At 32.0% G+C, this 16389-nt stretch overlaps 1 protein-coding gene across 1 annotated transcript; it reads left to right on the plus strand.

The window, feature by feature from the left end:
* The first annotated feature begins 7443 nt into the window (after positions 1-7443).
* LOC123923869 (probable xyloglucan glycosyltransferase 6) lies at positions 7444-14346 on the plus strand. The gene is made up of 5 exons (XM_045976612.1): positions 7444-8732; positions 9910-10218; positions 11426-11716; positions 11794-11907; positions 13191-14346. The coding sequence occupies exons 1-5, from the start codon at positions 8007-8009 to the stop codon at positions 13824-13826; spliced, it is 2076 nt and encodes a 691-aa protein (XP_045832568.1). The 5' UTR covers positions 7444-8006; the 3' UTR covers positions 13827-14346.
* Positions 14347-16389: the final 2043 nt, after the last annotated feature.

Raw genomic sequence — 16389 nt, forward strand, 5'->3', positions numbered from 1 at the left:
CTCAACAACAAACGTTTTCTTTTTTTAAGTAATGGAAGGAAGGATCAATTTACTAAAGTATTTATATTAAACATTTATACCTAACATTCTTTCATATATAGCAAAATAATATTTTCCCTTCAATAATTCATTTGGGCTCATAAATATATTCGGAACCAAACTTCTTAGCCCAAAACACACAAAAAAATAATAGAAATTTATATCATTTTAAATAATGGTTCGGTGGGGTCATAATTTTTTTTTGTGTATGACCAACAAGTCATAAAAAAGTAACAAGTAAACAATTCAAATTAATCTTAACCATTTGAATATTATATATTATATCCAATGATCTATATTGAAATACATAAACTTGTGCACCCATGCACAAATTCTACAATTTGTGCATGCTAAACCCCACCTTTGTTTTACCTACCATACCATCAATTATTTTGTGCTCCACAACTGTAAGATTTTACGTGTCAAGTTTTCTGTATTTCATAAAGGCACTCCCATCAATGGTCAATTTTTTGTTCCCCTAAAGACAAATTTGTATCAATGTCAAATCCATTTTTGTTGCTTACTTGAATTTGATTCCAGTCATCCAAAACTATGCTAGGTACTTATAAGTAAGCATTTTTCTTACGGGCTTAAGATTTATAACTTGAAAGCACCAAAGAGGGTCGTCGTTGTCTTGTTGACGGTGGATCGTTGATCTGCAACTCTTAAAAGTGGAGATGTACTTTTAGACACCTCGACAATTATATAATTTGTGATTTTAGGGTTAGAACAATGCATACGTAATCTTAGACCGTGAGTTGTGCTTTATATAGTGAGGGATTTGAGTTTAATATAACGTCGTAGAACCTTTTTCTAGCTAGAAAGCTATCATTGTGGACAAATGTAGAAAGATTGTCAAGATCCCTTGATCCAACGCACATAGCAAGTCTCTCAACATTGTTTCAGTACGTTTTTAGTGTGTCTATGTTATCGTCCAGCTTAACACTAGTGACTTGAAGATACCTAGTGCAATGCAGAAATAGGTCTTTGACAAGTCTAGAACAGACTAAAACATAAATAAATAAAAATTGATAGTAGTATGCTAGTATTTAAAAAAAATAATTAGTTAGTGTTTTTTTATGGTAGTAAAAAAAGATAATAAATTTTTTGTTAGACTTTACTTATCTCATAGCCGAACTCTAAATTAGTTGCTTTTGTTCGTCGTCAAGCTGCCAAATGTACACACTATCTATAAAATCTTTTGGATGACATATTCTACCATGCTGAAACATACTACCCTAGTAGACAAACACATTGATTTTTGGAAAATCTTTTTTCAAATTTCTTCAAGGCAAGCTCACATAGAGGTGTAGCTTCTAGATTGAAGAGTTTTAACTTATATTTAGCAACTCTATTCAACTACAACAATCATGAATTAATGTACATCCTTGGTTTTATGAGTAATTACCAAGCCACCAAACTGATTTACCTTCTAAGAGCAGCTACTTTAGTAATTAGTATAGTTGGTTGTTAATTACTCTCATTTTACTTGCTAGCTAGTTCTCTATTAGCTGAAATCAGCTGGTGTACACTTCTTGGTTTGGGCTCTAGCATATTCATTATATCCATGATGACAAGCATGAACTTTATTGTTATTTGATCATTCAGCATGCATGTACTACAAAATTACAACTTGATCAAATTCATGTTAATAATATTATAAATGAGTATGTGATCATTTGAAGACCAATAACTCTTAAACGAATATTGCATTATAGGAGAATTTGAGTTTTATTTTAAGAGAAATGATTATTTTTCATACTTTATTATATTAACTCACAGCCGAATTTTAAATTATCCCGTTTTTTGTTATGAGAAATCACAGAGTTAGCACAAAAAAATACCACATGATAAATAGAGGGATAAAAAACAATATTGTACTATTTTAGAGGGACAATAAATAATCAAAATATTTTCTAATGGCTAAATCCAATATTCCATAATTTTTTATAAATTAAAATATCATTTGCATGTAATTATAGAGACTAATTATTAGAAATGAATATTGGGCCTAACTCATCCTTACAAAACCGGCTTGTAAGGTGAGGATTGCCTCTAGTATATAAACACTTAGGCAGACCATCTCTCAACTTAACACTAATCTATCGAGATAATTGAGAATTGTTTAAAGGGTTGACTTCTCTCTAACAAATATTTTTCCATCAAATTTTGGATCAAATGATTAAGAGATTCAAGTATATCTACTACTCCGGAGTACTTGTGAAGAACACAAATTTCATAATTTGACAAACCCGACATGCGTGTGAGCTAGTTAAACGTGTTATCCAGCAATTAATTTCTTTGTTGGTGCTATGAATATTAGTAGATAGAGAGGCAAGTCGGTGCTAATGTGAATTTTATATAACAATTACGTAAGTACGTAATTTTCTTTATTTGGAAACTTGACCAAGACTTATTTGGTTCTTTATCTAGTGCTGGAAAACATAGCTTCTAAATTCACGATTGCACATTTTTTCTTTTTCAAAACCTTGTTGAAAATTCAATGTTGTACATGAGAAATGATTTTTATTTTGAGCATTTTTTTGTCTAGCTAACATGTACCTTAGAGCAATTTGCTAAGAAATTAAAAAAATATAAATTGGGTTGAAAATAATACTATTTTAAATGGCGTACTACCATGAAGCTAAGCTTGTGGAAATCTTAGGGTCGGATTTTGTTTGTAGAGTTGAGAGAAGTCATATATCTATTTGATATGATAAATAACGTCTCTTTGTAATATTGTGCACTATGTTGACATTAGTGACACTAGTATATCCGTATGTGACTTGTTAGACAATGGGTTATGACGATTGAAACAAATCTTATACTAATCTTCCTTCTTTTTACAAATATTATATTTGTAGCATTATCATTGATCACGACACGGCTGATAAACTCATTTGAGTGGTTCTCGTAATGGAATATATTTGGCCAACTACGGTTATAGATGGTTGGATTTTGCTTCAACTCAACATGGTAAATTCACTACTTCTTAGAGTTGGATTTGGCGGTTGCTAATTACTGAAAATCTAATGCATTTTTGTTGGCTAGAGGAAAAATTGAAGAGGATCAAAATCTATGAAAAGTAATATGCACACTCTTCGTGATTCCTAATGCAATGTCTATTTGGAGGAATTTGTGTCCCGCTTATCCTAATGGTTTTTACATGCAAGATTGTCAAAGTTAGTTCAAACATCATGCTACAACTGAAGCAGATTATATGTTTATAGTAACTTATTTTGAGATTTGGCGAAATAGAAACGAAGATATCATTCTTCCACGTATGTTCTTGGTCCTACAATAAGTAGCATGCAATTCGTCAAGTTTGATAGCATTCCCCTACTGAAGGCTATATTAAAGTAAATGTGGATGGTTCTTCTCTTGGTAAACATGGTAATGCAGGTTTTTGAGGCATTTTGAGAAACGATCAAAGTATTTTGATTCATGGTTTTTCTGGATCTTGTGGAAGAGCTTCTAATTTAGTGTCGAACTTTTAGCTATTTGGAGAGGTTTTCAATTGGCTTGAGATCTTGGTTATAAATATATCATCATGGAATCTGACTCTCAAGCAACTTTAAATTTAATTATAATACTTGGCAGGATGGCTTTTATCTCCGTACAATTTTTTTTTTGTATTGAGATCCCGTGCAACTTTTTAAAATTATATTTTATTGTGAGAAATATGTTTGATATATTTTTTTTCTTCATGTTTGTTAGTTGAAGAAAAAATTAAATAAGAGACATGGGAGGTGATTGGACCATTAACTCTAAAAAAAATGAATTATTCATCTAAACACATTTATATTGGTGTGGTGAAATAAAATCTATGTGTAGAGAAGATTGTTCTAAATAAATTCGGGTGCAAATAGTAATGTCCAAGATCAAATTGGGCAACTAAAAGGTATGTTTTGAAACAAAGCTCTAACAACCCACTACTCAACTAGTACCGGAAAATTAATAAAGGATTACTAACTACACCGTTATTTTTTTTTTTTTTTTTTTTGACAAACACACCGTTATTTTTCTACTTACAAATCTTTATGGGCAAATTTATTGTCTTACAAACTAGAAAGCAAGATTTTTTTAGGGTAAAATATGTTTTCAGTCCCTATTTTTATAGTGAGTTTTGATTTTTGTCCCTGTAAATAAAATCACTTGTTTTAATCCCAACAATTTTTTATTTTTTTTTGTTTTTAGTGCCTAATGGACAAAATTTTGACATTTTTTCAACATAATATAGACTTATATAGGTTTTACATGATATATAGACATAACATAGACCATTTTGAATATAAAAATATAATAATATTTGCACTAACATTAGGGATGAAAACAATTAATTTTATTTTACAGGGACGAAAACCAAAACTCGCTATAAAATTTGGGACTGAAAATATATTTTACCTTTTTTTTATTTACAATGAAACTGATGATCGAATCCATAATTTTTAGTATAACTACCCAAATTCATCACCGGTCAACACTAGACCAAACCTAATAACTTGACTAGAAAGGTAGATTTTAATAGAGAAAATATTTAAAAAAATATTATCAAATAAACCATCAATTTTGTCTCTAAACTATCATTTTATTTTTAAATTTATCCTTTGATAGTTCAAATAGACTAATTAGTCCACAAAAATTATTGACTCCATTTTATTTGGGTACAATGTTCATCAAAAGGAAAGTGCTATTAAGTAAGAAAAAAATTGTAAGAAAGAGACGAATTATAAAGCGACAACATTTAACACTTATAAATTATAACCACACTTTCCCATGTAGGGTGATCCAATTTTTGATTGGATAAATTTCCTACTTTTATGAAAAAAAAATTGTGAGTGTGTGTAAATCATTCTATTAAACAACGATGCTCTCATGCTAGTTTGACTTACTATCTTTATGTTGGGTACATTAAGAGAGGGTAGCTAGGGGATCATCTACATTGGGCTCAAGAATAATTTCACAAATGAGTTGGACATCATAGTTTAACCCAAAACCTTAAGGTGTTAGGTTTATGGGTCATCTCACTTATAAATTGTTCAACCTCCACTTTTCTAAGCAATGTGTGACTTAATCACTCACACCTGCCACAACAATCTCCTCCTCAAGTGTGAGTCCATCCACTCTAGGATATGATCCCCCTCAAGCGGAAGCTTTTTTCATCCTACACTTGTACTGCCGTAAGCCGCACTGCTCCACGGGACTCACCGACTGACCACCTCTCAGGAAGACTTTCGATACAAGGAGCCAGTTCAACACTTCGTCGAACCATCGGCTCTTATACCACTGTTGGGTCACATAGCGGACAACCAGGGGATCATCCACATTGGGTTTAAGAACAACTCTACAAGTGAGTTGGACACCACACTTTAACCCAAAACCTTAAGGTGTTAGGTTTATGGGTTCTCTCACTTATAAAGTGTTCAACCTCCATTTTTCTAAGCAATGTGGGACTTAACCACTCACACTTTCCACAACACTTTACACACACACACACAGATATATATATATATATAAAAGGATTTTTCAATCTTCACAAATAAGATCACATGAGGTTTTAAGTGAGTGTGAGAATTTTAATCCGATGCGTCAATTAAATCTGACGGTCATTTGTAATAGTTCTCATTTCTCATAATAATTATCAGTTCTCACCGGATACACTCCCTATATATATATATATATAGGTCAAGATCAAATGATACCAACTAGTTTGACTTCAAATGTTACACCTTTCAATAACGTTTTAATCGATATAAATTTTATAAAATCCACCGTTGAATTGAAAGTTTATATCATATAGATCATTTGTGTAAAATTTCAGACAAATCCAAAATCATTTGATATGTTATTGCAACACATAAAGATTAACGGCATATAAAAAAAGACGCAAACCGTTAATTTTGATGTATCTCAATCATATCAAATGATTTTGGATTTGTCTGAAGTTTTTCACAAATGATCTATATGATATAAACTTTCAATCCAACGGTGGATTTTATAAAATTTATATTGGTTAAAACGTTATTGAGAGATGTAACATTTAGTGTCAAACTAGTTGGTGTCATTTGATCCTGACCCATTATATATATATATATATATATATATATATATATATATATATATATATATATATATATATGGGGTTTGCTAACTTAGACTCACCTAAAAACATGAAGGTCTAATTTAGCAAGGTGCACCCTTTCACTTTAGACCAAAACACTATTTTTTACTATTTTAATATAGTTTCAAGCCATTGTAAAAAAATATATAGTTTCAAGCCAAAGGTTGTTTAGTAAAACTAATTTGATGTTTTAACATGAAGGTCTAAGTTAGCAAGGTGCACCTTTTCAAAGTTGAGTGACATGTTTTCTTAAGTTGTCATTTTTTGATTTCCTATGTTGTTTATTTAGATCGCATATATTTATAATTAAGTGGGTGTAAATTAGCAAATGAGTGCACCAACATTTAATAAAATTTACCTAACTAACCCTCAATTTTCTAGTGTAAAATAACTATATATCAATGTTTTTTTGTCCAAAGTGAAAAGGTGCAACTTGCTAACTTAGACCTTCATTTTTTTAGGTGGGTCAGCAAACCCATATATATATATATATATATATATATATATATATATATATATATATATATATATATATATATATATATATATATATATATATATATATATATATATATATATATATATATATATATATATATATATATATATATATATATATATATATATATATATATATATATATATATATATATATATATATATATATATATATATAATATAATATAATACCAACTAGTTTGACACCAAATATTACACCTCTCAATAAGATTTTAACCGATATAATTTTTATAAAATTTACCATTGGATTGGATGTTTATATCATATAGATTATATTTGTAAAATTTAAAATAAATCCAAAATTATTTGATATGTTATATGTTATTGAGATGCATCAAAATTAAAGGTTTACGTTTTTTTTAAATGTCTTTAATCTTTATGTGTCTCAATAACATATCAAATGATTTTGGATTTGTCTGAAATTTTACACAAATGATCTATATGATATAAAGTTTTAATCCAACAGTGAATTTTATAAAATTTATATCGGTTAAAACGTTATTGAGATATGTAACATTTGATGTCAAACTAGTTGGTGTCAACGGATCCTAACTCATATATATATATATATATATATATATATATGTGAGTTCTTAGGCAAAAGAGCTCTGATAATCTAATGTTCATCCGCAACTTAAATAAAATCTAACAAAAAGTTATTTCCATCAAAAATCAAATCGAGTTCTTTCAGCTTATACAAAAAAAAAGCGAGTTCTTTCAAAAAAATTCATTATAAAAAAAGTTTATTAAGCACTTATCACTTTGATTTGCCATCAATCCTTTCCCACACAAAATATATTTCAATTATAATATCAAATCAAACTGAACACTCAAAAAATCAATAATTAGTTTTTTGACAAAAAGAAAATCAATTTGACCAAAAAGAAAAAGAAAATCAATAATTAAGCAAATCCAAATCAAATTACCAAACTATGTCAAACTCCCTCCCTCCAACTAACACCATTAGTAGAAGTGTAGAACCTTGATTGAAGTGTAAACTCATCAGTCTTGTCTCATCTCATACTCCCATCTACCACTGTCCTCAATTTCCTCCACGCGCCACCGTCTTCCACAAAAAACCAAAGCAGCGCGTGTCCTTCACCCTTAAAACAGAATCCCAAAACAAAAAATAAAACAACCTAAAAAAATGCTCTCACCTTTCCAATTATAGCTTATCCCTTTCCCTTTGGATCACACTCACTCACAACCAAACAAAAAAAAAAAAAAGAAACCAATCTATCTCTTACACACAAACTTTAACTTTTTTTTGTTTCATTGTTCTTATGTTGTTGTTGTTGTTCTAATCATTGTTTAATTTTGTTTCTATATGTCTCGTGCACCAAATTACGAGTTTCAAGAATGGTGGAACAAACAAAGAGAAAAAGAAAATCTCGATCTATTCGAAGATAAATCAGATCAATCTTCTTCTCCTTTTATAACCGTTGATGTAACCGGTAACGGTAACGATGGTGGAAGCAGTAAAAACCGTTCAGATCCATCGGTTAAAAAAGAGAGAGCACGAAGTGCGAGACAGTTATCATGGGTTTGTTTGTTGAAATTTCAACAAATTGCCGCAACCGTTGGATTTATATCCAACGGTTTACTTCATGTTGTGAAGACGGCGAATCGGAGAATTTTATCCCACGATTCGCCTATTGATTCGTCGTCTTCGAGGCTTTATAGAGCAATCAGGGTGTTTTTGATTGTTGTGATTGGTTTGTTAGGGTTTGAGTTGGTTGCTTATTTTAAAGGTTGGCATTTTCGGCCTCCTTCGGTTGGTTCTGCTGATGTTTTGGGATTGGTTGCGGTGTTTTATGCGAGGTGGATTGATATTCGGGCGAATTATTTGGCGCCGCCGTTGCAGTGTTTGACGAATATGTGTATTGTTTTGTTCATTGTGCAATCTGTGGATAGGATTGTTTTGATTTTGGGATGTTTTTGGATCAAGTTTAGGAGAATTAGACCTATTGCTAGTGTGGATTATGATGGAAATGTTGCTAGTGTTGATTATCCTATGGTTTTGGTTCAGATTCCTATGTGCAATGAAAGGGAGGTAAGAACATGTAGGTTCCTTAGTCCTTTTGAAATCTATTTTTGTTTATTTGATTTTAGTGTGATTCATGCTTTAGGTTCTTAGCATTGTAATTTATAAGGCATTCTTGATCTAGCTCTATAAGATCAGCTGTAAATCTTGTGTATGAGTGGAAAGAGGGTCATATTCTTGGAATGTAGATGTTGGTGATTGGTATTGAAATAGACATTGGCCCTATTTGGTTAACTAGCTTAATTAGTCGCTTATCATCTAAGTGTTTATGTATAAGTTATTTCTATAACATAAGATAAGATGAAGTCAATATATTTCCATATGAATGGCTTTACATAAATAAGGTAAGCTGTTTATTTATTTATTTTGGTCAAGTAGCCTAGTGGCTAGAAATTCGCCGCTTGATGTGAATAAGTGGGGAATCCGGGGTGGCCTGCAAGCTATAAGCTGTTTAATATGCTATCCTAATGAGCTTATAGAAATAAGTTGAAAACAACTTATGAACATGTCATTAGTTGTTTGAATAAGCTCTTTCGTATAGTCCCGTAAGTGTTTATGCCAGTAGATAAGCTCTTTTGAATAGTCCCGCAAGTGTTTATGCCAGTATATAAACTCAAATAAGTCAATCCACATAGACCATAAAATGAGGTTGATGTGTTCACATTCGTTTTTGTAGCTTGAATTTGTAGCGGTGTTGCGAGTCAGTCTAACAGAGGTGTGTGTTGCTGATTGAAGTCGGCAAAACAAAAGGGTGTCCCTCTAGGAGCTTAGAGCTAACAGAAAATGGGTGTTTTCTGTTACACTCTGAGTGTAATAGAGTGGGTTAGTTTTTGTCACTTGTGTCTGTGGTTGTTTTAAAGAGTAAGTAAGCCTTTGTACCCCCTTATCAGAATAGTCATTGAGAAGAACACTCAACTTATGCTTGTATAGAGACTATATAAAGTGTATTTATACACAGAATGAATGTATAAGTGAAACAAACATATTATATCAGTGTCAGTGATAAATGATAATAGGATAGCTATGTTTTTTGCTGCTTACATCCTTCAAAATCATGCTGGCATTATAATTTATTTTTGTATCATGCCAATTCTCTAATTTTCCTCCTATATTTTTGTCTCTTTTCAATATTATAAAGTAAGTATTTTTGTCATCATTACTTACATTTTTTCATTGTGTACAATAGGTTTACCATCAATCCATTGCAGCAGTTAGTATCATGGACTGGCCAAAGGAGAGAATGCTTGTACAAGTTCTTGATGATTCGGATGAAGTAGATATCCAAAATCTCATCAAGGCAGAAGTGCATAAATGGCAACAAAGGGGTGTTCGGATTATATATAGACATAGGCTTATGCGTACAGGATACAAGGCAGGGAATCTTAAATCTGCAATGGGTTGTGATTATGTTAAGGATTATGAGTATGTGGCAATATTTGATGCTGATTTCCAGCCAACCCCAGATTTCTTAAAGAAGACGATACCTTATTTCAAGGTAATAAGTCCATAAATTCAAAGTTGATAGTACTGTTGATATCAGTAAATATAGCAACAGATATTCGAGTGTCAGAGAACATTTTAAATTTTTTTATAATTATAAATAAAAATTTAGATTAGGGAGCTCATGCAAGGTTAGAGAGAACCACCAGCTTCATTGATGATTTATAATAGAATTTACATATTATTATTATTACCTACCAATGACAGAATTTCGGACTTGAGCCAAAGTCACAAACGAGTGTGGACAGAAGGTTGTCCAACCATTTGTGTTAACTGCAATTGGCTATATATATTTGTTATTTATACTAGAATTGTATGCTTAAAGTTAAAATGATTTTGTCATGTTTTAGATTGAACATAACCTTAAAGCTAGTTTCTGTATTGTAGAATCTCTAGATGCTTTGGCTAGAGTTTTATTTTCAAAATATTATAACCCCCTCCTCAAACTTTAGACTGGTGCACATTTGAATCTCAAGTATCCAATACAGTGTTATTCGAATTTATTAAAAACAGTTTGTACCATTGGTTGTCTTTTATTGATATCAATTTCAAAACTAATCCTCAAGTTACATAAGTGACTTACCACTTTAAAATATGAGAGAAATTTTCCAATATTTTTGGGACCTTAGTTGGTAGTGCAAATTGTGCAATTCACACAAGGATGATAACAAACTGCAACATATATCTTGTTAGTTGAGTTTCCTTTATAACTTTTTAACGGTAAATGTTAGTATTGTTAGTAGGATTATGCTTGGGTTGGGGATCGAACCTTCAACCTCCTTATCACTCCACTCCTTACACCCCAGATCCACCAAGCCAACCTTATATCTCCTACTATTTTGAATATTATTGCACTTCTAGGAATTTGAACAATAAAAATTTGATATTAGTTTTTCTTTTGCAATTCATCAAATATATTAAGCATCTCAAATTTATAATCTCCAATTCTAAACTTATTTGAATTAATAATTATATTCTGCCAGTATGACATCATCTCATTAATGTTGCAACTGTGTTTTCTTTTTGTAAATTATTCACTATTCCATCAACATGAGCTGTGATTTCACTAAATAATTTCAAGATTATAAAGATTTTTTTTTATATGACAAAAGCTAAATAAATACTGGACCAGTGTTTGCAATAGTCTAAGTATAACTCTAACTCTGACCAATTTTTCTTGTTCTTTATTACTCTAATTGAAGGGAAGGGATGATTTGGCATTAGTCCAGGCAAGATGGGCATTTGTGAACAAGGATGAAAACTTGCTTACAAGATTACAGAATATCAATTTATCTTTCCACTTTGAGGTTGAACAGCAAGTTAATGGTATCTTCATCAACTTCTTTGGTTTCAATGGAACTGCTGGTGTATGGAGAATAAAGGCCCTAGAGGATAGTGGTGGCTGGTTAGAGCGAACAACTGTTGAAGACATGGACATTGCTGTTCGAGCTCATCTCTGTGGGTGGAAGTTTATTTTTCTCAATGATGTTAAGGTGAGCTATATTTCAAATCTTGAGGCTTAATCCGGAATGTTTGAAAGTCTCATATATGTTCATTATGCTTCTTGCAGTGCCTCTGTGAGCTTCCAGAGACATACGAGGCTTATAAAAAACAACAGCACCGCTGGCATTCTGGTCCGATGCAATTGTTTCGTTTGTGTTTTGTTGATATACTTCGCGCTAAGGTATTTCATTATTTCTTTGTTCTCTTTTTAGAGCTGTTGAATTCTTTTGAATTCAGGAAACCAATATGAAATCCTTATTCTGTTATTGATGCTATTATTTTTATTTTAAGAAAAATATGCTAAGTTTTAATCCTTTTAAAGTCAGAACTTGATTTCCGTGGTATCTTTCCATAATAATATCCAATTCTTGTAGTAAGATTTGAATGTTATTGCATAAATTCACTTACTAAATCACGGGCACATCATGCATATTTTCTGCTTATTTACTTCAATGATAATATGATTGCAAACTTACTGGTGGGCTGAGGAAGTGTTAATGGTATATGTTGATGTACACAAAATACTTGCATGATTTATTGCTTTTTGAATGCATTTATGCTTCAATTGCATAGAGATTAATTTAATATTTTACATATTACCTTGTCCAATTTGTCATTGAACTTGGCATTAAAGTTTAATTTGTTATCACTTCAAGCTGCTCAATACAGGCAGGCCTCTAGGCAAGACAATATTATACATAATATCTTTTCCAACTTTCCTTGGTAGACATCAAACGTTAAAAGTTAAAATCCAACAACTGTGAATCTTGTCTGCTTTCAGGCCTGAGAGAGCTCCTAAGTTCTCTGTTAATGTTATTTGAGGCATATTAAGTGACTCCAGCCTCCTTCTATGCCGTTTCTTTGAAGAAAAATAACTTTTGCTAAAGCAACCACATTAGAAGTATATTGTAACTATCATTTGATACTTTCCACAAAAGTTTTGCGGAATAATGGAGTGCAGGTTTAGTGACACTTGTTTTTCTTATCGTTATTTTCCTCATAGATGATACAAACAAGGCCATCATGACTCACAGGTCGTCATTGGCTGAAGGTTTTTCTTAATGACCGAATTGTTAAACGCCAAACTCTTGTGAAGATTAACTTACTTGATCATTCGAGTGTTATCATCTTCACAATGTTCTCTAGAATAAAAACACTCAAAAAGTTTGCAAAAAATAAAAGAAAAGGGAAAGCATCTGAGCCTCTGCAAGAAGTAAATTATGTCAATCAATGACAATATCATCATAGTTCTCCAATAGTATATACATTAATCAAATGCTAAATAAATTTTTATACGACTTTTGGCAATTGAAATGCTCATATGCCCCATATACGCTTACACGACTTTTTGTCCACATCCCGCATTGTATGCAATGCTAACTGGTTTGTCTTCACTTTTATTTAAATAATTTGATTTCTAGAAGGATATACTATGCATTGCTGATTGAATTCTATTTGTACCAGATTAGTTGGCCAAAGAAGTTCAATTTGATATTTCTTTTCTTCCTGCTGAGGAAGCTTATTCTGCCATTTTATTCGTTCACCCTCTTCTGCATCATTCTTCCATTGACCATGTTCCTTCCGGAAGCTGAACTCCCAGCATGGGTTGTTTGTTACATTCCTGGAGTCATGTCTATCCTAGGTGTTCTTCCAGCCCCACGGTCATTTCCATTCATAGTACCTTATCTTCTATTTGAGAACACTATGTCAGTAACCAAATTTAATGCAATGATATCTGGATTATTTCGCTTCGGAAGTTCTTACGAATGGGTGGTTACTAAAAAATTGGGAAGATCATCAGAGGCAGATTTGGTTGCCTTTGAAAAGGAATCCGAACCTCTAATGCGATCCAATAGTCTTCATAGATCTAACTCAGATTCAGGCATTGAAGAACTAAGCAAACTAGAACTTTCAAAGATAGCTCCGAAGACGAAGAAAAATCGTCTCTACAGGAAAGAACTTGCTCTTGCATTTATTTTGTTAACTGCCTCAGTTAGAAGCTTACTATCTGCTCAAGGAATTCACTTCTACTTCCTATTATTTCAAGGGGTAAGTTTTTTGGTTGTTGGTCTTGATTTGATTGGAGAGCAGGTTAGTTAAGCTCCAGCTTTTAGTGGATACGAAACTTCCTCTCAGATCCTCGTTGATTCAAGATATAAGGTCCCAATGGCCAAAACCTTAAACCTATCTCAGAACATACTGATTTTGAGCCTAAGATGTTCTCAGTGGTTTTGGCTACCAATTTTAGGCAAATCATTGCTACTTGGCACCAAATTGCAGTACTGTTTGTTTTTTGTTGTAAAGACTACTGCCTCATTGTTGTTGTCAAGTCATATGCTTTATAAGTTTACATAATAGTTGTTTCAGTTCTGAATGTGGCAAAATGTGTTGATACTTGAAGAAAATAGGTTTCTGACCTGTAAAACCAATAGACAGTTGCTTGCCTGCCTGAACTGAAAAGGTGGAGATTGTTAGATTACAACATTTGTTATTCTTTTTCAATTTGATAAACTGTACAATTTCATAGTTTTAATGTTTTGTTGCTTAAATTGTAGTACTATTTGTTATCAAGACACTCATATTTATGGTACAAGCAATAGCAATCATGTTTTCAATTTCATTGATAATAATTTAGTGGTTATCTTCGTTGAACCAAGATTGTGAATTTGAGCCTCATAAATCAAGTTTCATCTTAATATTACAAAAATAAGAATGAAATGCATGCATTATTGTTATCCAAGTAACAGAAAAGAAGGTGCTAAGTATTTGTGGCATTAAGTTGATGTTAGTCACATAGTTCAAGAGTGAATTGTTAATTAAATATGGAATGCAATGATTGGACTTTTGGTAGTATAATGATGGTGCTAAGTATTAGGGGTGAGCAAAATATCTGGTCACGTGGATAAAATCACATCCAAATCCAAAACTATATCCAATTAACCGGTTATTTACAAACAAATATAAACCAGTCTATCACAAAATGGTTGGTCATCCACTTTTATAAATCCAGTTTTTATTTGGGATGTCTAGATCTATATAAAAAAAAAGCAAATAAACAAAAAAAAAAGGAAACAAAGTAAGAAACAGAACGAGGGAGAAAGAGAGAAAAGCTCTCTCCGCCGCCGCAAATCCGGCCAACCACCACCATCTCCAGCCAATCCGACCAACCACCACACCATCCTCTCTCTCTCTCTCTCTCCCTCTCTCTCTCGTAGCGATTCTGATGAAGATGAATAATTATTTGCACAACAACCTCCACGTTACACACAGTACAAGATATTGAAATTTATTCTATATAAAATTTGGATTCTTTACAAAAAATGTTTACGCAACTTTTACAAATATTTTGGTTTACGGTGAACTTTTACAAAATTTATTCCTTGGTTTTATTTATTTTTTATTAAATTTTGATTTTTTTCTTTAAAAAATAGATTTTTTTAAAAAATTGTCTAAACCAGTTTTTAAAAAGAAATAACGGATTTTTTTTATATCTAGATTTAAAAATAACCGTTTAAAAATTGTATTTAAAAAATGACCGCTTTTAAATTTGGTTTGGTTAAAATAACTGGTTATGTATCCGTAGCCAAATTTATAACCAGTTTTATAACCGATTTATAATAAAATATGATTATGGTTATGAATCCAAATCCAATTAAATGGTTTTGGTTTGGATATGGTTTGGATTGTCAAATTATCCGACCATGCACACCCCTACTAAGTATTTGTTGCATTAAGTTGATCGTTTGAACCCCAGGGTATGTGGTGCGAATCCCATGGAAGGAAAAAAAAAAACTCCACCAGAGAGGGGGTTGGAGAAGATCATGAGGTAAAGAGTCGGGATTGCCTACTAAATACGTAGAAAAGGGGGTTCGGTCTGTTACAGCAACCACGCAAAAGTTTCTTCTTGTTATCCCCATCGATTGATTACGTCAAAACATGAAATCGATGGAGTATTGTATTATGCTCAGGTAACGCCTCATGATTCCATTATTTTCTATTTATGATATTAGTCATGTTTGTCGTATGGCGTGCTTGGGAAGAATTTGGGAGCACATAGTTCATTGTAGAGAGCTTTTAGGCTTCAAATATTTACATGAATTTGTGAGAGCTGTCATTTTTTATATTTTTAGGTGCGCAAATCAACAAGAGAGTAGATCAACATTGAGGCCAACTGATGTTTTGATGTACAAGTAGATAGGAGGGAAACATACATGTATGATCTTGATTGAAAAGATTTTACACAATAGTCTCTACGGTACTGGCTAGAATCATTTGGCACAATTGTTTAGCTATATCATGTTGTGACTTAGTAGTTTCTCATTAATTTTTCTCATAGTAATATGTTTATTTGGTATAAACCTTCTTAGTAATATTAAAAAAATAAAATATTACTGCCGAAAAAATTTATATATTAATAGTGTGACATAATTGTTCTTGTGATCCTTTATAATGACATATCTTGCCTCCCCTCCCCTCCAAATCCCCCCAAATTGGGGGAAGCAAAAATTGAGTTTATGAGGGATTTTGCTCCCCTCCCCTCACCTCCTAAAAATTGAACCAAACACATTTCATTAAAATTTTCCTCTCACCTCTCCTCCATTTACCTCGAACCAAACACACCCTAAGACAAACATCAAAGAAAACACTTCCTGAATCCATCAAA

Source organism: Trifolium pratense, linkage group LG4 (genome assembly GCF_020283565.1).
Source record: "Trifolium pratense cultivar HEN17-A07 linkage group LG4, ARS_RC_1.1, whole genome shotgun sequence".
NCBI lineage: Eukaryota > Viridiplantae > Streptophyta > Magnoliopsida > Fabales > Fabaceae > Trifolium > Trifolium pratense.